This window comes from Ruditapes philippinarum, unplaced genomic scaffold, assembly GCF_026571515.1.
Source record: "Ruditapes philippinarum isolate M1 unplaced genomic scaffold, ASM2657151v2 ctg16_1_1_1_1, whole genome shotgun sequence".
NCBI classification, from domain to species: Eukaryota; Metazoa; Mollusca; class Bivalvia; order Venerida; family Veneridae; genus Ruditapes; species Ruditapes philippinarum.
Window position 1 is genome coordinate 379,915 of NW_026867154.1, and position 22,645 is coordinate 402,559.

The 22,645-nt window shown below is 31.8% G+C and overlaps 1 protein-coding gene across 2 annotated transcripts; it reads left to right on the top strand.

Moving 5' to 3' along the window:
* Positions 1-21: 21 nt before the first annotated feature.
* Positions 22-22,322, top strand: LOC132735050 (WD repeat-containing protein 27-like). Of its 2 annotated transcripts, none has more exons than XM_060721947.1 (24): positions 22-103; positions 2,736-2,881; positions 3,130-3,271; positions 3,663-3,787; positions 4,478-4,591; positions 6,359-6,481; positions 6,739-6,859; positions 8,258-8,471; positions 9,677-9,780; positions 10,134-10,225; positions 10,726-10,958; positions 11,486-11,565; positions 13,672-13,768; positions 14,104-14,181; positions 14,355-14,458; positions 14,998-15,090; positions 15,632-15,804; positions 16,312-16,445; positions 16,759-16,853; positions 17,687-17,808; positions 19,045-19,142; positions 19,495-19,597; positions 21,081-21,179; positions 21,415-22,322. In XM_060721947.1, the coding sequence occupies exons 2-24, from the start codon at positions 2,741-2,743 to the stop codon at positions 21,463-21,465; spliced, it is 2,736 nt and encodes a 911-aa protein (XP_060577930.1). In that variant the 5' UTR covers positions 22-103; positions 2,736-2,740; the 3' UTR covers positions 21,466-22,322. The 2 variants fall into 2 exon arrangements, with proteins under 2 accessions (XP_060577930.1, XP_060577929.1); XM_060721946.1 differs by lacking the exon at positions 22-103 and adding an exon at positions 1,591-1,965.
* The last annotated feature ends 323 nt before the right edge of the window (positions 22,323-22,645 follow it).

A 22,645-nucleotide genomic window follows, 5' to 3' on the forward strand; every position in this document is an offset into this window, starting at 1 on the left:
TTGGTATCTCTTTGCCTTCTCCATTACCTTAATCGCAGTCATGACTACTGGGACGCCAAATGTTATATCTTGATATGTCTATTTCATTTAATATATTGTAAAGGTAGATATCATTTATGAACTGCTCTCAGTCATTAGGAATTTATTATTGAGCACTGTCAAAATAGAAGTGTATAGAACTGTATAACAGCTGTAGTTCTAATACTAAACTGCTAAATTTAACAGTGAACTGTCATTTAACTTTGTGTTCATTTAGAGTCACAGTACCTGTGCTCGACCAGCCCAGTGCTCGACCAATACTTCTATTTGTGTATGATTTATGCATTAAAGTGGAAAAACCCTGGGAGTTTGTGCTTGCTCTTTGTACCTGACCTGTAACCTCTACACCATGTAAAAGTACTCCAAGTTTGGTAGAAGATTTACCATTTTGCAGACAATATTAAACAGTACAAAAATACAATTTTATAATAAAAGTAGCAGTAAAAACTATCTAAAACACTGAAATAATGATAATTTAGGGCAAATGTGGACAATATTTGTTAAATTGCCTTTACTTTTATGATTCGAATTGATTTCCATAGGAAAGGTGTTCAAAAATTATCAAAACCCTGCTTTACATAAAAGGCAGGGGCTATGAACATGTAAACAAATATGGCAGCTGTACGGAAACAAATCGAGAACACACCACTAAAAGCATGGACCATTTGTATATTACACCAATTATCACACTTAACTATGTTTGCAGAGTGATTTTAGTAAAAAAATATGAGAATAAATAATCCCAAACACCCCAGTATATTTAAATTCCAAAACTCTTATAAACACTTTATTTGTCATTGTATAGCATTTCCTTTGTATCATATTTGCTTTCATATTTTCATCTATAGACAATAAAACATAAATGTTTCAAAATATTTTTGAAATAGAATTGTTGAACATAAAAAGTCATATCTGTTTTTAAAAAATAAAAATTCTGATAGAGATAAAACCACCTGGTCGAGCACTGGTTTGGTTGCCTGAAAAATATAGTGGTTTTATACCCTATATACAACTTCGTGGTAAATTGTATCCTGATCTGTATAATTAAAAAGCTTGAGCTTATTGTGAGTTAGAAAGGGCCAGCTTTGTAACAAACATAAGTTTCCCAGCAAACTTTTTGTTCTGAAAGAGTTTTTATGTGATTTTGTGAAAAACTGGTTGAGCACTGGTACGGTGACTCTAAACACAAATGTCATTGTCCATTCTTGTGAATTTTTAATAGACAATATCTACTTCTTAAAATTAATTTCATATTATGACAAAATACCATATACAAAAATTACATGTAGAATAAGATGGCCCGATCATCATGCATCTTGATTATCTTGTCGTATCGTGAAGTATACAACTACTCAATTTGATAGAACATTTCTGATAGTACTTTCTTAGAGCTTTGGTCCCTGCTGCTATCACAGTAATCGCAACATGTGCAAATGTGGAGCCAAAAATCTATCTATCTTCCATTAATGTCAAACCCCTCACTTGAACGTAGACATAGCTCTAAACTTTAGACATGGCTATGAGATACAAGGGAATCTGTGAACCTAAGTCCCTAGCTCTTATTGAAAACACCTCTAGGTTCTTTTACATGCCCAGTGTATAGCATTGATACGTGTAAAGATTACCTGGATTTCTTACCAGTACACCTCTAGGCACTAGGTGGGAAACACTGAAAGTGTCTCTGAAAAATCCCAAAGGTGTTACCCCAGATCGAACCAGGGACCTCAGGAGTGACAGTCAATGGTCTAACCAACTGAGCTTTCATTATACAGTGCACTCCAGATACAACAAGATTGTCTGGACTTCACATGATTCCTCATTATAAGCGGGTCTCGTTATAACAGGGACAGAACAAATTGAGAAATCCGACACTTATTTCTACTTTCCCTTTCGTGTACATATTTTTTGACAAGTATATAATGGGAGGTAACTCTTCACTCAGAAGTTTTTGTTTCATTTAACTATACATGTATATGAATATATCTAGCTGTCATAGAATTTAAACAAAACATATGAAAACACAAACTATGTCCAAACGCACATGTTTTTATTAATATGTACTTTTTAAATTTCGTTTTCAAAAGTCATGCAGTGTATTTCTCATGAACACTGAATAACACTGCAAGAAAGTAGCCGCTTCCTTTGTGCTAATCACTCAATAAAATTGTTTTGTCATGACATTTCGTCGCCTAAAGGACAATTTAGCCTGGAGTGCTGACAAAACAAGGCTGACACATTTGATCGCCAATTGCTCAATAGTTTCTTCCTTTATTGTCCTTTGTCTTTGGTCACCATTGTTTTTCTCAAGGTGACAAACTGATGCAGTTGAAGTGTCAATGAAGAGACCTTGTTAAAATTTTAATAATTACGCATGGGACAGCGAATTTATGTACTTTGTCACTAATATCTCGCTAAAACAGCAATTTAGAATGAAAGGAAAATAGAAGGTGAAAGGCCGGGACACAGTAGAATGTACGTTATAAGCGGTACCTTGTTAAAACCAATCTCGTTGTAAGTGGAGTAGACTGTATATTTAATATGTATATAATATTATTAACAATGTGGTGATCAATTATTTTTTTCTCATATTGTCTTTTTTTAAAGATGAACATTCCTGTCCTTGCAAACTGCTCTGCTTTTTTTCAGCGAAATGATAAGCCTTATTATATTCATGCTATATTTTATTATATTTTAAGCTACAATGGATATACAATATGTGCACAGTCAGAGAGTTGCATTTACGCCAGCTCATGTACAGCTAGCATGTGATGGATTATATCTAGCATTACCTCTCACAAGATCAACTGTTGGAATATGGAGCCTACAGGATATCTCTTGTAAGGTAGCTATCATTTTATGGTAAATTCACCTCAGATCATTCTTGAAATATACCAGCTAGTAATTTTTCTTCAGAAATATATCAGTTTTTAAAAGAGATACTGATGAAAGTAGTTGTATAAAATGAGTCTTCTTTTCCTTGGCAATGACAAAGACAGTTTTTAGTTATATTCAGGTACTTGTAATATCAAATTTTTCCTATTATTTCATTCAGATTATTTTTTAACTTGAATTATTATAAATATTTTACAGCCGCTTGAGTTAGTTGGGCACAGTAAAATACTGAGAGCTCTTGCTCTTGGTAATTTATCAGTTCCCAAACAACTAGTATCAGCTGCTGAAGATTATGTTATCATATGGAATCTACAGCAAGCCAGGAGACAGTTTGAGAAAGGTATTTATATTGAACTATCTAATTTACCATTGGTTTTAATAAAGATATGAGCCTTGTCACAACAAAACCAACATAGTGCGTTTGCGACCAGCATGGATCAAGACCAGCCTGGGCATCCGCGCAGTCTGATCAGGGTCCATGCTATTCGCTATTAGTTTCTCTACTTGTAGTAGGGTTGGTAAGCGAACAGCATGGATCCTGATCAGACCGCTTGGATGAGCAGGCTGGTCTGGATCCATGCTGGTCGCAAACCCATTATGTTGGTTTTATCGTGATGCGGCTCATATATAATTTACATCTTTGATTTTTATTTTTTTGATTTATCACTGGAAATAAGATAAAAGTAAAATCCAGATAAATGTTGGTTGAGTATGTTCTCTTCATATTTTAGGTGAGAAGATAAAAGGTCGGGTGATTGGTACAACATTAGGATGTGTTCAGTATTGTTCTCTTAGTCCAAATGACTCTCTTGTAGCTGTGTGTGTAGACATTGACATTGTAATACTACAAGCTGCTGTAAGTTTTCTAGTCAGTGTCTATAAAAAACTGACAATAACCTTTTGACAAAATATATTGAATGATATCTAAATAGCATTTAATAAGTCATATAACAAATAATTTACTTTTACTATTAATTTATGAGATTCTGTTTACATAATTGAAGTAATCAATTTTTAATGACATTAAGTACTTTTTGAAGTACGAGTTGTCTCCCATAAAAACACAAAAATTGAAATTGTTTACACATATACATGTGCATGCTTTATATTAGGAAATACAGAATTTACAAGGTGTAAAATATAAAATATTAGCAAAATTTATATCATTAATGTAGTTACAACATGGCTTTTACCTTCTTGTCTTTGGGACTGAAGTTTGTCATTATCATGCGTGAGTGTATTAATAACATAGATAATCCATTCAGATCTGTACTATATCATTGAGGTGTATCTGTTTTGGTGTTAGAGTTGGTAATGGCAAGTAATTATGCCAGGTATTTATATCTAGAATTTGGTGTCCCTAAAATTAACAGTCAAGAGTTTGACTAATGTCCATTTCACAAAATCTTTCGAAACTAGAATAATTCTGGTTAAACTTTTTGTTGTCCTTGCCCATGAAATAGGAAGGCAGGTTGATGAAATATTGGATAGATATGTTTACATTGTTTGCAACATTTTAAATACATGTCATTTTCTTTATATATAGAGAGAGAATAAGATAGCAGTACTAGAAGGTCATAATGGTACAGTAACAGCAGCTGAATTTTGTCCTCACTATACGTCTACACTTGTTTCCATATCTGATGATCGTACATTCAAGGTATATATTATAATACATAATTCTTTTTTGTAAACATGATATGTTGTTGTGGCATTGTAATCTCAATCAGCATTAGATTAAACCATGTCCAAAAGGAGAGATATACACTCATTAAACACTCATAAAACATAGATGTAATCAGAATAGCTTTGTATTATATCATATTGATTTTGATTTACAACTGTAAATTAAAATTATGTAAGAACATTAATATTACTTAAATGTAAGCTGTTGTATGAGTCCATGATTTTGACTTGAATATTTTATGTAATTTTAAAGATTCATTACAAAGACCCAAGAGGTTTACTAAACTTAAGAAAGTTAAGATATTACCAACTTATTGCTGATAATATGTTTAACGTAGCAGATTGACACCAATGAGTGAGTGAAATCTACATAATAAGGAAACATATTTTGCCTTTTTTAAACTGAAAGTAGGATTTCTGACTCCTCATAAATAAATTGTCCCTCTTCAGATGTTTCTGAAAAAGTAATGAATATATGTATACATGTAGATCACCTTTCTGAGCTTATACATGGATATTTAGTTTACTTGCGTACGCTTAGTATGAAAACATGTTAACAATGAAAGTAGGACAAAAGACCTTTCAAGCTTCTTGTTAGAATTTTCATGACTCAGTAGCAGTTTACTCAGAAAGAAATGAACATGATATTTTTGAATAAAAAATTTTGAAGTAAAATGTAATAATTATTACTAACTTGATATCACTGATGGTAAAAGTTTATTTAAAGAAAAAGGACTTTTTGATAAATATAAAATGCACTATTGTTTTGAAGTGACTTTATTATTTACAATTTGTGATTTTGAGAAGATTAATCCTTTCCTTTTCTCAATGTCATATAAGAGTGCAAACATACTTCAATAACTTTGAATACAGTAACAACTTGATGTCTAATGAACGCTGTCAGTGAACTGATTTTTTGGTTAATTGGTGTGTTTATATCTGTTTATACACTTCTAGGCATAAATTCAATGCTAAATTATCAGTTTTCAATCAGAAAAAATAACAAAAGAAAATTTCTGTCATATGAATATATATTTTTAGGCAATTGAGAGATCACATGAATCAAATTCATACATAACATTCACCACATATATAAGTCATCTATTTCATATACAAGTGATCAAAGACAAATTCATACAAACATTGTATGAGAACACACTTATATTATGCATTTAAAACATTTATAACTCACATCATAACTTGTTTGAATGTCTATTTGTGAGCATAATGATTACTACAAGAGTAATATTTACCATAAAGCAATATCTAAATTTTTATAAAATACATATATTAATCAATATAATATATAATATAATGTAAACTATCAACATATTAATTGGGAGGGAAGGGTGGGAAAAATTTTCAATTATCAAAACATGTGATCTCTAAGTCGACGAAATACAGAATGACCAAAATGCCCAGGAAACAAATGGTCAAAAATATTTACCGCCAAAAACAGAAGCGACCAATAAAAAGATGTTTATGCTGACGTAAATCTACCGCCAAAAACAGAAGCGACCAATAAAAAGATGTTTATTGCTGACGTAAACCATAAACAAAAATCGACTAATGAAAAAACACTGAAAAGGTCAACTTCATTCAACCTTATAATTAAGTTATTTTTAAAACAAAATAATCCACATTAGGTAGGATCTTTTTAGATGCACTTTTTGCTATAAACTTGGTCATAGATCAGTGATATAAGATGAAATTACTTCAACAAAGAATTATATTTCAATAGGTATGGAACTTGGAAGATTTGACGCTTGTATATCAGTCACCTATATTGACACCATCACCATTTCTGAGTGTAGCAATGAATATACATGAACCTCGTGTTGCTATAGGAGCAGCAGATGGTGTGGTAATGTTTTGTTTTATTTATATTGTTTATAAAAACACATTTTATATCAGTTTGTAAATGCTTAATGAAAATTTCTAATTTAATTTTGTTAAATTTACAATATTTTTTATTTTATCATATTTCCAGTCCGTCTGAACCTCTACAGTCTGTATCTTGATTTCATCATGTTTATTATATATGTCCCTGCAAAGAGAAAACCCTGCAAACAAGTATTAACTTCTAGATATATAATTAAAACAAAAAGATGTTTTTTTTAGATTCGTGTTATAGACCTCACAGATGGTAATGGGTTTAGATGTTTACATCAGTTTGATGTTGGTAAAGTCATTGCTAAGGAGAAGGACGCTAAGTTTATGGAACAAAATGAAACCAAGAAAGGTATCAGTATCTTTTATCATCATAATTGGTGTCGATAATGTTTGATTCACATGATCAATTTCACATTTTCTTTAAATAATGATTTTAAGTCTATCATGTTACATAGGATATGAGTTGGATTTTAATGTGAAGATCAAAACATCCTTTTTTTTCTTGACTATATTATTAATCTCAAAAATGTTTTTTTTTTTAAACAAACATAATTAAGAGAATGATACATTGTATTAGTTTGATTTTTATACGCCCATTTGAAAAACGGGACGTATTATGGGAATGCCCCTGGCGGGCGGGTGGGCGGTCGGGCGGGCGGCGTCCAATTTTGTCCGGAGCATATCTCCTACATGTATGGAGGAATTTTAATGAAACTTCATAGAAATGTTCACCACTATGAGGAGCAGTGTCACGCACATGAACCAGGTCTCTAGGTCAAAGGTCAAAGTCACACTTAGAGCTCATTGAAAACTGCTTGTCCGGAGCAAAACTTCCACATGTATAGAGGGATTTCAATATTACTTGGCACAAATGTTCACCATTGTGAGGCGGAGTGTCGCGCGCAAGATTCAGGTCCTTGCGGCCAAGGTCAAGGTCACACATAGAGGTCAAAGTTCAGATAAAAATATGAAGATGTGTATATTGACCATTTAGTCATCATTTATTGAGGGATTGTAACACAAATGGTCATTATCAAGACTATGGCTGTGATACATATAATTTAGGTCAATATATACAAGGTCAAGGTCACTAAAGATGATGAAATATCCAGATTTTGTCCGGAGCATATCTCCTACAGGCATGGAGGGATTTTAATGAAATTTCATAGAAATGTTCACCATTATGAGAAGGGATTTCAATATAATTTGGCACAAATGTTCATCATTGTGAGGCTGAGTGCCGTGCATAAAATTCAGGTCCCTGCGACCAAGGTCAAGGTCACACATCCTGTGCATATCTTCCCTACTGTTTTGTTTTAAGGTTCATTTAACAACACAGTGCCAAGAATAAAAACTTGCTTGCTAGATAACACTTATCCATAATGCCCCCATCTTCATCTAAAGCTTTCGTAAACGGGCGTTTTTTGTGACTATGGCACCCTTGTTTTTGTGTGTATTCAAAATTCTCTATGGTTATATAAGCAAGCTATGTAAGCTTTTACTTGCAGAAAGATAGCTTTCTTGTATAAGATTTGCAAATGGTAATTTGTCTATGCCAATTTATGAGTCTGACATTCTTTGTTCTTGTAAAATTTACAAAGATTTACAAGATAACAGTGAAATACTGGTATAGAAATTAGATACACTGGTTAGAAAACTGCCTGTCTGTTTATGGTAGAGGTAATGTTTTAAATCAACACAAACAATTATAAAAAACAAAATCATAGTATATATATTGATGATTCAGGGCCTGTCACCATAAGTAGTAGACCAACATGGAAGCAGGGAGACCGGAACAATTCAGTGAGTGATGTACCTGACAACATTGATGACAGTGTAGAAGCTGGATCATCTGTACTCTGTTTATATTATACATATGTACATGAAGAGACCCTGGCTAGACAGGCAACTACAGTATCTAGAGATCTACCATTCCTCTCAAACAAAACTGATGTTGTAGGGTAAGCTGTTTATAGTTATATGTTTTATTTGTTGCATTATGTTTGTTTATTTTTTTATATTTTATTGCATTTTACATCGTAATCACAGTTTATGTCATATGGTGACTTTCCAGCTTTACTGGTGGAAGAAGACCTGGGGTGCCTCTATGTGCATTATTTCAGGCACAAACAGTTACCCGATTAGAACTTCAGACATTCTGTAAGCTAGCTGGATAGATGTATGTTTCATATATATTTATATTTATAAAAGCAAGACTTATTTCTGAAATAGAAGAAATGTCTGTTTATTGTCAAAGGATAATATAGAAATTGACTCTGTTAGTCTGTCTGTGCCTGTCTCTGTCTGTCTGTCTGTCTGTCCATTACACTTTGTGTCTGTTCCATAGCTCATAACTCAGCTATACATTAAGGAATTTTGTAATTACTTTGCACAAATATTTACTATAATAAGTACACATGTTATTCACAACACCCATACCTCTACTACCATTTATATGTCAAGATTAACATGGATTGTAATTCCTTGTCCAGAGTTTTAGAGAGATTCCAGTGAAACTTTAAATATAGATAAATAACAGTGAGATGGAGTGTATTGCAAGAGAACAATAATCCTATCCAAAATAATTATCAAATTATCTCCCTTAATGTGCATGTAATTCGTTTTAGTGATAAAAATTCAGAAAGTTTTCTGTTGATTTAATTTTATTTCCACAAAATATTTACTGTTGCATGTGCAAATCAGTCATTTATCAAGATTTTAAACTTTTATACATACCTAAAACTTTTGAAATAATTCAATTGTGTTTCATGTAAAACTTCTTTTGGTAGGGGATGTTGGTATCTCTGTTATAATTTTTTTAGCTACTCCACCTGTGTTCTTATCTTTCAGAGGCCATCCATATATTGATTTTAAAGTTCTAACACTTTTGTATAACTGTCACCTGCACTTGAAATATTGCTTCCAGACTATGAATACTTATTCCTGACTTTCACACGTTTCTAGGCATGAGTACATAACTGTCATGATTTTTGGACATTATTTTACCCTCTTTGACTGTTTTCACTGTACTTATTCAGGTACTGAAATTTGTTAAGTGAGATATGTATGGACAGTTATTGTTTCTTTAGGTAATTCAGTAAAGTTTACTCTCTGTTAATGTTACTTTGCCTGGTGTATTTATTATTTAAACCTTGGTTTCTTTCAGTGATTTATTGAAGACCTCTCCTATGTTGATGGTGGGTACAACAGCAGGCATGCTAGAGTTTAATGCTAGAACACTAGATATGGCTGGCTATGTTGACTTTCAAGGTATAGCTCTTTCTATTATTGTAAAATAAACTTACATGGACAAAAACTAGTACTTCCTTGATTTCTTGATGTGACTTACAAGTCAGTAAACATTTTCTCAAATTGATGCCAAATGTTTGATATTGTTTTTAATGTATCATGAATATATCACCTGTATTTGTGTGTGATCAATGTACTTCTCTACATGAAAGTATCTAAAGGTTAGAATAATAGTGCAGTTTGTTGACAATTGATTGTCTTATTATTGTAATAAATGAAAGCACACAAACAATAGTAAAAATAAAATGAAATGTATTATATATTTCTCTAACAAGGCAATCATATATGACTGATATTAAGACATTATTTATCAGATCCAGTAAGCTGTAAGGATAACTTGAATGCTGATACAAAGACATTGAATGCTGCTGGTACAATTATATTTGGTCAAAGTGCTGACAACAAGGTAACATGTTGTCTCATTTTGTTAATGTATTCATTCTATTTCTCAATCGTGGATGATCAGTTCAATCATATAATCTTGAGTTTTATACCAGGTACATGTAACATTACAACTAAAAGAGTGAGAACTGTCAAAATTTAAGCATTATCATTATGCATGACCTTTCACCTTTTCATATTGTTCAAGCTACTGATTTCTAAATAGGGCTTTACAGTACACATGTATATGTAAACAAATCAAAGTTGAAAGGGTTCAGCTGTTTGATTGAATGTTTCATTGCTTTATTTTATCAATGCTTCACATTTATATGGCATGGATATTATGGCTGCTCAGAAAATTATTTAACTGTTATGTTGATTAAGAAAGCATTTGGTTAGAATAAATAAGCATTGACAGTTCATGAGACTGGCATTGTTCAATTTGGAAATTTAATTATGTAAGTTTGAATAGCAAATCTCTTCTTTAAGTGATTTTTGGTTTTTATTTTGCATTATCTTACTTAGATATGGTGCATAGTAGGAAGTCCTTTCCAAAATGTTGTTCATATATTAAAATGGGGAAAGTCGGAAAGTAAATCTAGGAACCAGACACCAGTATCACGAAGTTCTGGGAACCAGACACCAGGGTCACAGAGTTCAAGTGATCTAACAGATATAGAGGACAGATTTTCAGCTATGGATCCCTCTTCAAGAGCTGAAAGTATACAGAAACAAATAGAAATAACAGTATTATCTAAGTATGCTTTATAATGATAATTAATATACCTGTATATAATATACTGTTTAAATACAACAAAGATCAATAACGATACATAAAATATAAGCCTTATTAATGAAATAACATTGAAATACTGACCAGTGATGGGTATCTCAGTAGGGCTGTAGGCAGACTGCTTCTGTCTTTAAAGAATTTCAACTATAGTTTAGAGCAATTTTTTTGTATATTTTATCTCATTTCCAAACAATAATTTTAATAATATCTTTTTTAAGAATAGAATAGTTCTAGCGTTATGCTGTATAGTTTTTCAGTTCCAGCTATAAATCTATTGTAATTCACCAAGATATTAAATAAAGTAGAATCTGACCAGTCTATGAAATATTGGTTAGACATTCTTTATGTCTATTTATATAAGTATAGAATTTCTGTTAATCTTTTAAAGATTCACACATATTAAGTTGATACAGGAAAACATACAACATATAAAATTATAATGTTCAGTTGTTAATGTGACTAATAGGAATATTCATGATACATTTATGATAGGTCAGCCTTACTGGATGATTCACCATTGAGAGCTGATATGACACCAAAGACTAAAGATACTAAAGATAAAGTCCCTAGAGGTAATAAAGTAAAGTCATTTACTTTATATGATTATAGTAAAGAGCTTTGTGCAGTATGGTTGTATCTTATTAGCTCACCTGTCACTTTGTGACAGGGTGAGCTTTTGTGATCGCTTTTCATCCGGCGTCCATCCTTCCTCCTTTAACTTTTATTTTAAATGACATCTCCTCATAAGCCACTTAGCCAATTTCATCCAAACTTGGCAGGAATTTTCCTTTGGTGGTCACCTTTGAAAATTGTTCAAAGAATTTAATTCCATGCAGAACTCTGGTTGCCATGGCAACCAAAAGAAAAAACTTTAAATATCTTCTTTTAGATAACCAAAAGAGCTAGAGCTTAGATATTTGGCATGAAACATCTTCTAGTGAGTGTCTACCAAGTTTGTTCAAATAAAAGCCCTGGGGGGTCAAAATTGGCCCTGCCCCAGGGGGTCATTGATTTTCCCTATATTGAATAGTAAAAACTTAAAAAAATCTTCTTGTAAAGAACCCGAAGAGCTAAAGCTAAGATATTTACCATGAAACATTTTCTAATGGGTGTCTACCAAGTTTGTTCAAATAAAAGCCCTAGGGTCAGAATTGGATCCGCCCCAGGGGGTCATTGATTTTCCCTATAAATATATAGTAAAAACTTAAAAAATCTTCTTTTAAAGAACCCAACATGCTAGAGCTAAGATATGTAGCATCAAACATGTTCTAATGGATGTCTACCAAGTTTGTTCAAATAAGAGCCCTGGGGTCAAGATTGGCCCCGCCCCGGGGGACATTGATTTTCCATATAAATATATAGCAAAAACTTAAAAATCTTCTCTGAAAAAACCCGAATAGCTAGAGTTTAGATATTAAGCATGAAACATCTTCTAGTAAGTGTCTACAAAGAGTGTTCAAATAAAAGCCCTGGGGTCAAAACTGACCCTGCCCCAGGGGTGTTATTGTTTTTAAATATATGTGTAAAGAAAAAACTTAAAAAAAATCTCCTTTTAAAAAACCCAACGAGCTAGACCTTAGATGTTTAGCATGAAACATCTTCTAATGGGTGTCTACCAAGTTTGTTCAAATAAAAGCTCTGGGGTTTAAACTGGCCCCGGGGGCCTTTATACAGGTGAGCGACTTCAGGGCTATCATGGCCCTCTTGTTCTATATCTATATAACACAGGAATTTCACTTTTCCTCTTGCATTGTGTAATGTTAAGTAAACCAAAGGTGTTAAGGTCTCTTTTTTTTTTGTTCAAATACCAGAAATATATTTTGTTTCCTTTTAGGAATATTTTTAAAGAAGTTTTTGTATTGCTGCTCATATATTCAGGCATTTTGTTTTTATTAGAAGCTATGTAAAAGTAAAATGAAATGTCCAAAGCTACTGTTGTCCCTATTTTCATGCCTCAGGAAAGGACAACAAATAGTCACTGCCTTGTCTGTCCTTCTAACCTGAACAATAGCTTCTTAGGTGGCTACGAGAATATAATATTAAATCATCATTGATGGTATTCATTCAGGAAAGGGTTTATGTGGATAAAAAAGTTTTATATATGGCTATCAGAAAAAAGGGAAAAACAATAGGGTAGCCACCTAGTTGTCATTTTTGTTAGAATGCCAATCTGTCTGTCCATCCACCATACTCTTGTCTTCAGAATAACTAGAAAGTGATGAAGGTTTTAAATTAAAACTTCACTACAGTTCTAGAAAATTAGTAAAAGGAAATATATTATCCAAATACCATAATGGTACCTTACTAAAGTTTAGAATGATCTCCCTTTGTGAAACTTATTAAAGGTCACTGAGGTCCAAATGCATAAAACCACAGAATTTGGATGGTTTAAATAGATCAGCTTCGCCACTTAAAACAGAAAGATAATTTAAAAATATACTCTGAAATAAATTGAAAATTGTATTTTCATGAAATTTTAGCCCAATTGTAGTGAAAAGCATTCTTTCACAAATTTTTATGTGTTTTCCACAATTAGGATAATTATTCTGGAAAAATTGAGTGAAAATATATTTGGCAAATGTGCAGATTCAGGGAACATTCATTTTTAGTGATATGTCTTGTTCTTGGTTTGTTTTCTTCTTTCTGGATAGTTTACATGCATTTGCTTTTATTATCAGATTTTGTAACTCCTCCAAAGAAAGGTGCTATATTAGATAAACAGCCCGTCACATTCAAGACAAAAATAAAATCATCTGGTTATACTGCAGCTCCAAGGTATTTATATTGTCAGTGTTCTTTTCACGACTTTATTTGTATAATTGGTTGGTCCTGCTTTCAGTTTAGAACTATCCATTGTTATTTGAAGGGTAATCATTATAATTAAAAATGATAGGCAGACTTCATGGTTATACAGGCAAGTGCTGCTAGTATTTAAGATATGTCCCCTTTTATGGTGAATTATTGTTAATCAATGTTGATAGAATTAAGTATTTGCTTCATGAATTATGTTTTTATTGACAAAGCAAGGAATTGATAGTTGCTTATTGTACAGTTACAAGTAGCAGATAATTGTCATTGATTCATTGGATTATCATATATTTTCCTTTAAGAATGACCATGTTTACACCATCAACAAACATTTCTGCAAAACCTAAAATACTGGCAAAATCAAGTACTAGGCAGACTCAGTAAGTATACATGTATCTTACATTAACATTAATTTTGATGAAACATATTTGATACATAATTATTGTAGAGATATAGTAAACATTTAGATTTTGTTCAATTTTGTATGTATGAATTTTTATTGCTGTATAATAGATACTAAGAATGTTATAGGGTATATTAATATAATATTTAGGTCAGCACGAGAGTACCCAGTACGTGGTAACCCTCCAGTAAATCTTAGTACAAAATTTGATGTTGCTGAGAGACCAACAGCTGTCAACACAATTACTGTTTCAGGTACTGTAGAATTCAAAAATATAATTGAGCCGCGTCACGACAAAACCAACATAATGCATCCGCGCAGTCTGATCAGGATCCATGCTGTTCGCTTACCAACCCTATTACAAGTAGCAAAACTGATAGCGTACAGCATGGATCCTGATCAGACTGTGCGGAAGCACAGGCTGGTCTGGATCCATGCTGATTGCGAACGCATTAAGTTGGTTTTGTCATGGCGCGGCCCATATGTATATGCTGAACTGTAAATTAAACCCCTTAGTTAACTTGATTACTGTCATGGATAGTGTAAAGTAGATTTTAACTCAATATTTCTTTAATGCTATTTTCCTGTCTACTCAGCCATTCTGTTGAATACTGCCTTTTAACTATATAAGTATTTGCTTTATCAATTGAGTTTGTTTTAAAGAAATTTGATTACATAGAATTTCTTTTTTGCATATTATTAGAACAACCTTGTTATAACTTTTTTATGATTTACAAGCTGTGCTTGGATATGAAATTATTGAAAATTGTAAAAGTTATTTGTAATTGTACAGATGGAGGTCAGAACCTAGCATGTGCTCTTGCCAATAAGTCAGCTCTTGTGTTCAGTGTTCCATTGTCAAATAAAGGTTCTACAGCTTATACAGGTAGCTATACGTATAATTATAAAATATGTAAATAATTAAAGGGGTACTTTAATAGCATATGATTATAATAAGATACATTTTGCATTTGTTTTCTTTTTTCACAGAAATACACACATAATTTATTATGCAGTAAATAAATTAGAAAACTCAATTATGTTTGTATAATATTTTCAATTGAAAAAAATATACACATGATTATAGATTCACTTTTGTTTCACTTATAACATTATATTCAAATGAAATAGTATCCCCAACTAAAGGCATTGTCATTGTCCATCCCACTTTTCATCCACCCTGGCTATGTAAAGTAAATAGGGGTCATCTTATTGTAATACAGAACAAAAGAGAACAATAAACTTCATATCATAAGAATAGAATCAGAGGCAATGGCCCTGTGTTTAGAAAACAATTGTAGTTAAGGAAATATCATTAAATCATTAAAGGATGGTATATGGCTAACCTTTGCTCAATTTTATGGCCATTGTAACAATTTTGTGGTATATAATACTAAGAAACTTTTATCAAGTGCTCTGTTATTTAGGACATAACCACATAGTGACCTGTGTAGACTGGAGTCATACTGGTTCCCGGCTTCTCACATGTTCTGATGATAAGACAGCATGTGTATGGATCAAAGGTCAATCAGATCCTGTAATGACCTTTGACAGAATGGTTAAAAACACAGCTAATACAGAGAGTAAAATTAACAAAAAGGTATGTTAAAAATGCTGATGGTGGTTTTGTTCCATATACAATACTCTTATTGCAGACACAAGGTGAAACATAGGATCATTATTAAGTAAACTTAACTACATCTAATTTTTCCTTCTTTTAGAAAAACCTTATATGATGATGATTAACAACAACAACACCATAATCATCAACAACATCATCATCATGATCATCATCAACACCATCATCATCATCAACATCATCATAATCATCATCATCATCAACATCATCATAATCATCATCATTATCATCATCATTATCATCTTTGTCAACATTACTATTATATATGATAAGAATAGCTTTCTTTTTCATGGATGCTGATTAAAAGTTTTTCAAAAAATTATTTACAAATTGAAATATATATGAAAATTTATAACAATCTAATTATTCTGTTTTCTACTTCTAAATATAAGTATTTAAACAGATGAATAGGTTTCAAATTTATTGTGTTTGAAAAAAATGTTATAGCAATAGTTATTTATTTTACAGGATAACAAAGCCTATAGTAAAGAAGTGCACTTTGGACAGTTTTATTTTATGGATAAATTTATTTTACTGTGTGTTGGAAACCAACTTCTCATGTATAAATATTATATAGATACCAACAAAAATGATATACAAAGGTAAGTGTATGATTTAGTCTTAACAATTCTAATTTCAGTTACTATTTATGAAGTAATTGTCTTATTTGAAAAAAAAAGCTTCAGTTGTTTCCAAAGTTATGTACATAAAAGCTACTATTTTGCAAATAAAAAAAATGATTTAACTTCATAATTTTAGTCATAAAAGTTTTTAAAGTCATTCTTTACAAGAGCTTTATAAATGATAAGATTGTTAATTTATATTCTTATTTGTAACAATGGTATAAACAAACTTGATATTTAAAAATGCTAGCCAGAATAGATTATGTATTAATGAAGTAATGTATGGTAACAGGTATTTAGCTCAGGGTAAATATAAGCTGGTACAAGAATGGGGAGTAGAGTCACAACAGGTGACATCCATGTCAGCCATTAACAGTTTCCTCTCTTGTATCCTTCTATACTGTATAAATTATGTACTGCAAGAATGGGCAGTTTCTTGTTCACATGAGATGTTGATATACTTTCATGTTGCCTGGAATATTCAGATCATATGTTATACAAAGATTGAAGTAGTGCAAATAATCAACAAATATAACTACATTATATATTGGTATATATTTTTGTAATTTTGCATATTTTATTATAGTCTGATCTATACATACATATACAATTAAAACAATATACATACAGTAAATTGTATAGCCATTCTTTTAAGAATTATAACATACTCTTCTAGTTTATAAAAGGGGCAACTCCACAGTCCATATTACAGAAATCTACTGTAGATTTACCTCCATTATTTACATAATTATTCACATTTACATGTCAATATAAACACATCATGATTAATATCTCTAAGACGTTTACAAGTAAAACAGCATATATATTTTTGTAATTTTGCATATACATGTATGTATGTTTGTGTAAATATCTACCTGACTTTAAAATTTAGTTCAGTGAACCTATACTCAATTACAGCCTCTTTAAGACAATTTGGCACCAGTTGTATTGCAAAGGTGCACTTATTCTTTGTCCATAAGAAATCATTAAATAAGGAATAGTAATGTAGGGTGAAATTCAGTCAATACTTGTTTCTAAAATAATATAGTGTCAATGAAATAATATGATTCATGTGACATTACTATGTACATAGTAATCTTATTTAAATGTTAAAACTTAATGAAAGAATGATTTATTTAATGATGTTAAATAAGATTATTTGAAAATAATCATATAGGATTTCTGTTGATTAAAAAGATTCCTTGACACATGTACATCAGATATTGTATTATGTGCATGCAGTAACAAGAGTATAGAGGTATTTGATTTGAACACTGGACAAATGGTGAGAAAAATGACAGATGTTCATTCAAGACCTGTACATGCATTATGTCAAAATGAGGTATCATTTACATTTTATATTGCATTTCTTTTTTCCCCTTCACTTAGTTTTGTGTTCTAGTTTTTGTCTTATTACCTTACAGTTTGAAAATGATATACCTATATCAGAACTGTAGGTTAAGTGCGAACTAAGTTTTCTTGTCTTTTAATTGTCACCTCAAACAAAATACATGTATTTTTGACCTTACTGAATGTACAATGTGTGGAAAACATCACAGCTAAGGTCAAATGTCAAGACAAATATATGTCCTCATTATAAAGTCTATACTCCTTCAAACATTAAGTTTGCTAAAATATTCACCTTCAAAAATAATAACAAATCAACCTATCTAAAATCCTCTGTCTTAGAGATGGTTGATGTATTCATTTTTCGTGCGACAGCTCTAGTTTATTATTGTAAATCTTTATTGGTCTTTCATGGCATTCTTGTTTTATCATTTATTCTGTATTCTAGCATTGATTTTGCTTTTCTGTAAACAAATCTTATTATGCAAATTTGGCGCAAATGTAGTATAAGGCATGATTTATCCTGATAGATAACATATTTGTTGCTTGAAGGTGAATATCATACTTGAGGTTATTCGCTCCTTTTTTCAAGAATAAAAGGTGGAGGCATTGTCATGATCCGCTCGTAGGTGCTGGCGTCAGCATCAGTGTTGGCTAACCTTTTTGGTTAAGTTTTCGTTAACGATTATTAACTTAAATACAAGTAAAGCCATAACATTGAAACTTCATATGTGGACACATCTGGATGAGTTAGAATTTTTTTTTGCCCTGAAAAACCTTTTTGTGAAGGTTAACTTCTCAAATACTATCAAAGATATTCACTTTACTTGTTTGCTATAAAAATTGGATTGCATTTCCAAGAGACAGATAACCCTTAAGGGTCAGTTATCTTTCTTTTTATTTTTTTTTTATATTTTTTTCATAATTTTCTCAAAAACCATCACAAATATTCACTTCAGACTGGAAATACTTGTTGAATATCAAGGCAACAATTACTGCCAAACAGTATCAAAATACTGCCCACTTTTCTACAAGTTAATGAGTTGTTTGATATGTTGAAGAAAAACACCCTCATATTGATAAATTTGAAAAAAGTGTATGAACATGAAATATATCTGTTTGGTTTTGAAAAAAAAGAATTATGCTGTAGTGTTTTGGACATTATTGAATTGTTTGATTAATATATATGAATATATGATGATTGTTTTTTCAAATGTATTTTATAATATAGGGATCACAATTTGTATCTCATCCATCAAGTGCCTATGATTTGTTTGCCTCGGCTGCAGCAGGTGACTGTATCAAACTGTGGGATCTTAGAACTAACAGGTACATTAAACTATTATGTTTTCTTTATAGCAAATGTCATTTCTAATATTTCAATGTTCTTAAAGATCTTGCCTCTTCCCATTTGCTTAAAAGAGTTAAAAATGTATTGCTGATATATTTCTTTTTATGTTACATTTTGTGTGTGAAAAAAGTCAATAACTGGGTCAAAGAGAAATTTCAAGATATTTAAATTGTCATTAGACTTTAACACATTGTATTGAAGGTCCCATGTGATTCTAAATATATATTAGAGTGATGGTTATTTTTAGATAGTTTGGTATGGTACTTGATAATATGTGTTTTTAACATTGACAATATTATTGCCAATATGAAAATGTTGTAAATATTTCAGATGTGTAAGGAGATATGAAGGTCATTTAAACAGAGTTCACCCATGTGGTTTATCATTTAGTCCTTGTGGAAGATTTATTGCTACAGGGTCAGAAGATAAATGTGTAAGTAATACAACTGCTTTTATATATCATGTACTTTTTATATGCCCGAAAGGGCATATTATGTTATACCCCCTGGCGTCCGTCTGTCTGTCCGTCCGTCCGTTAGCAATTTGGTTTCCGGAGCATAACTTAAGTTCCATTTGGCCCACAATGTTAAAACTTCATAGGATGATTGTCCATATTGGGTAGAAGACCCCTATTGATTTTGGGGTCAAAAGGTCAAAGGTCAAGGTCACTATTACCTTAAAACTGAAAACGGTTTCCGGAGCATAACTTAAGTTCCATTCGACCCACAATGTTCAAACTTCATAGGATGATTGTCCATATTGGGAAGAAGACCCCTATTGATTTTGGGGTCACAAGGTCAAAGGTCAAGGTCACTATGACCTTGATACTGAAAACAGTTTCCAGAGCATAACTTAAGTTCCATTCGACCCACAATGTTCAAACTTCATAGGATGATTGTCCGTATTGGGAAGAAGACCCCTATTGATCTTGGGGTCACAAGGTCAAAGGTCAAGGTCACTATGACCTTGATACTGAAAACAGTTTCCGGAGCATAACTTAAGTTCCAATTGGCCCACAATGTTCAAACTACATAGGATGATTGTCCATATTGGGTAGAAGACCCCTATTGATTTTGGGGTCAAAAGGTCAAAGGTCAAGGTCACTATTACCTTATAACTGAAAACAGTTTCCAGGGCATAACTTAAGTTCCATTCGACCCACAATGTTCAAACTTCATAGGATGATTGTCCATATTGGGTAGAAGACCCCTATTGATTTTGGGGTCACAAGGTCAAAGGTGAAGGTCACTATTACATTGATACTGAAAAATATGTTTTCACGCATAACTTAAGTTCCATTTGACCCACAATGTTCAAACTTCATAGGATGATTGTCCATATTGGGTAGAAGACCCCTGTTGATTTGGGGTCAAAAGGTCAAAGGTGAAGGTCACTATTACCTTGATACTGAAAACAGTTGCCGGAGCATATGTTAAGTTCCATTTGGCCCACAATGTTCAAACTTCATAGGATGATTGTCCATATTGGGTAGAAGACCCCTATTGATTTTGGGGTCAAAAGGTCAACGGTTAAGGTCATCCTTACTACGAAAAAAAAATACTTTCGGGCATATAATGCTCCGCCTAGCGGTGCTCTTGTTTGTGCATTGTTTTGCTAGTTTGATTTTTTTTAAAGAATTGTCTAATATCATTTGATTTGAAACAATTATTTCAAAACTGAATTTGAATTGAACAAGTATTTACTATAGTTTTTACTTTTTCACAGTCTTAGTCTAAGATATTGTTTTAAACTTACAGAATAACATAAATTGGAACAAAACATAACATATGTTAAGATATTAATAATGTAGATTTAAATATATCGATCATAACATTCATTTCAGTAGAGGATATTACAAGAATAGATTTTATCAATATGGATACCATAATTGTTATTTATTTTATGTCTAATTTCAGAGTTATATATTTGACATGAGATCAGGGACATTTTTACATAAATTACAAGGTCACACTGATGTTGTGTCTGATGTAGCATTTCATCCTTCAACTCCACAGGTGACTTATTTTGTCATTAAAACATTTATTGATCAGTATTGTCTGTCATTATTTGACAAGCTACTTTATTACACTCGTTCATATTGCTTACACACAAAAATGTTCATATGTTTTATTACACTATGAACTTTATCTTCCTCTTAAATTATAATATTTTCGTTGTTTCCCTGTAATTTGATGATTTTTACATTAATATAAATAATGTTGATTACAATTATATTGCTTTTATTTTCAGCTTTACACATGTAGTTTAGATGGCAAGTTAAACCAATACACCAACAGATGATAACAAATTCAAGTTTTAGTCTTTGTACTTTTGTGCTCTCCTGAAAAATCTAGTCCTTGCAACAATGTCAAAGACGATTAAAGTAGTCAATGTGAACAAGTATTGTTCATGTCTGGCGAAAAAGTCCTGTTCTTGTACTTGAGCAGATATACAGGCCAGGAAAGGTTGTTACATATCTTTGAGCTTCCAGATATAATTGACTGTAATCCGCCTGAAAGGAAGATGGATTGTGGGATTTACAACACTCATGATTTAAACATGAGAAGAAATCAACGCTGATTTACATAGCAGAGAATATATGAATACATTGTGAGAATGCATATCGTCAGAACATGAACTATGTTATATTGATATCTAATATCAAGTAAACAAACTATAAACTCTTGGTGTCTATCGTTTTCAGAAAGAATCTCATGGTATCAAAGATGATATTGTGGTGATTACAATGTGCATATTTTATTACATTCACATAAAACTAGCTCTACATGATGTGTTTCAAAGTAATATGCTTTGTGTTCTTCACTTAAAATTCAATACTACATTACTCATTTATCGGTAATAAAATGATGAAGTGTCCCGATCATTACAGAAACTTCATGCAGAATGTGTGTATCTCTTTAGATAAGTTTAATGTTTCTTGATGCTGACTTAATTCAATATAATTGTTTGTCATTTTATGTTAAAAGGCAAACTATTTTCAGATTGCTTACATTGTACATGCTATTCAGATTGAAAGTTAATTGCACATGTTCACAAATGCTTCATTTCAAATGAAAGTAAAATGATTTTTGTTATGTTTTTTGATTGTTGAAAAAACAAATGAGTAAAAAAATAAAAATGTCATGGACCCAACTGTTCCTTTGTTTTTTTATTCATTTTATCTAAAATAGCTACATTGATTTCCTAAATAACGGTCAACTTGGCCTTGACCTAGAAAATTTTGTCCGACCAATAATTACAACATTTTAGCCTACAATTCTAAGATTTTGTGCGGAGGTTGGTCATGATTGGGAGACGGTCCTTATTGCTTTTAAGGGCAATTGAGTAGAGAAAACGTCTTGGACCACAGTCTTAAGATTAACCATGGATGTTAGTCATGGTTAATAAACGACCCTTTTTGAATTTGCGATCAGTTGACCAAAATTAAAAATCTATGTGGTTTTTAGCCCATATATACTGT

What these genes read in the sequence shown, in the direction of transcription:
- LOC132735050 (XM_060721946.1), top strand. An exon ending in TCAAGTACTAGGCAGACTCA is followed by an intron (nt 14,182 to 14,354) that starts GTAAGTATACAT and finishes TATAATATTTAG; the next exon opens with GTCAGCACGAGAGTACCCAG. An exon ending in TGGGATCTTAGAACTAACAG is followed by an intron (nt 19,143 to 19,494) that starts GTACATTAAACT and finishes TAAATATTTCAG; the next exon opens with ATGTGTAAGGAGATATGAAG.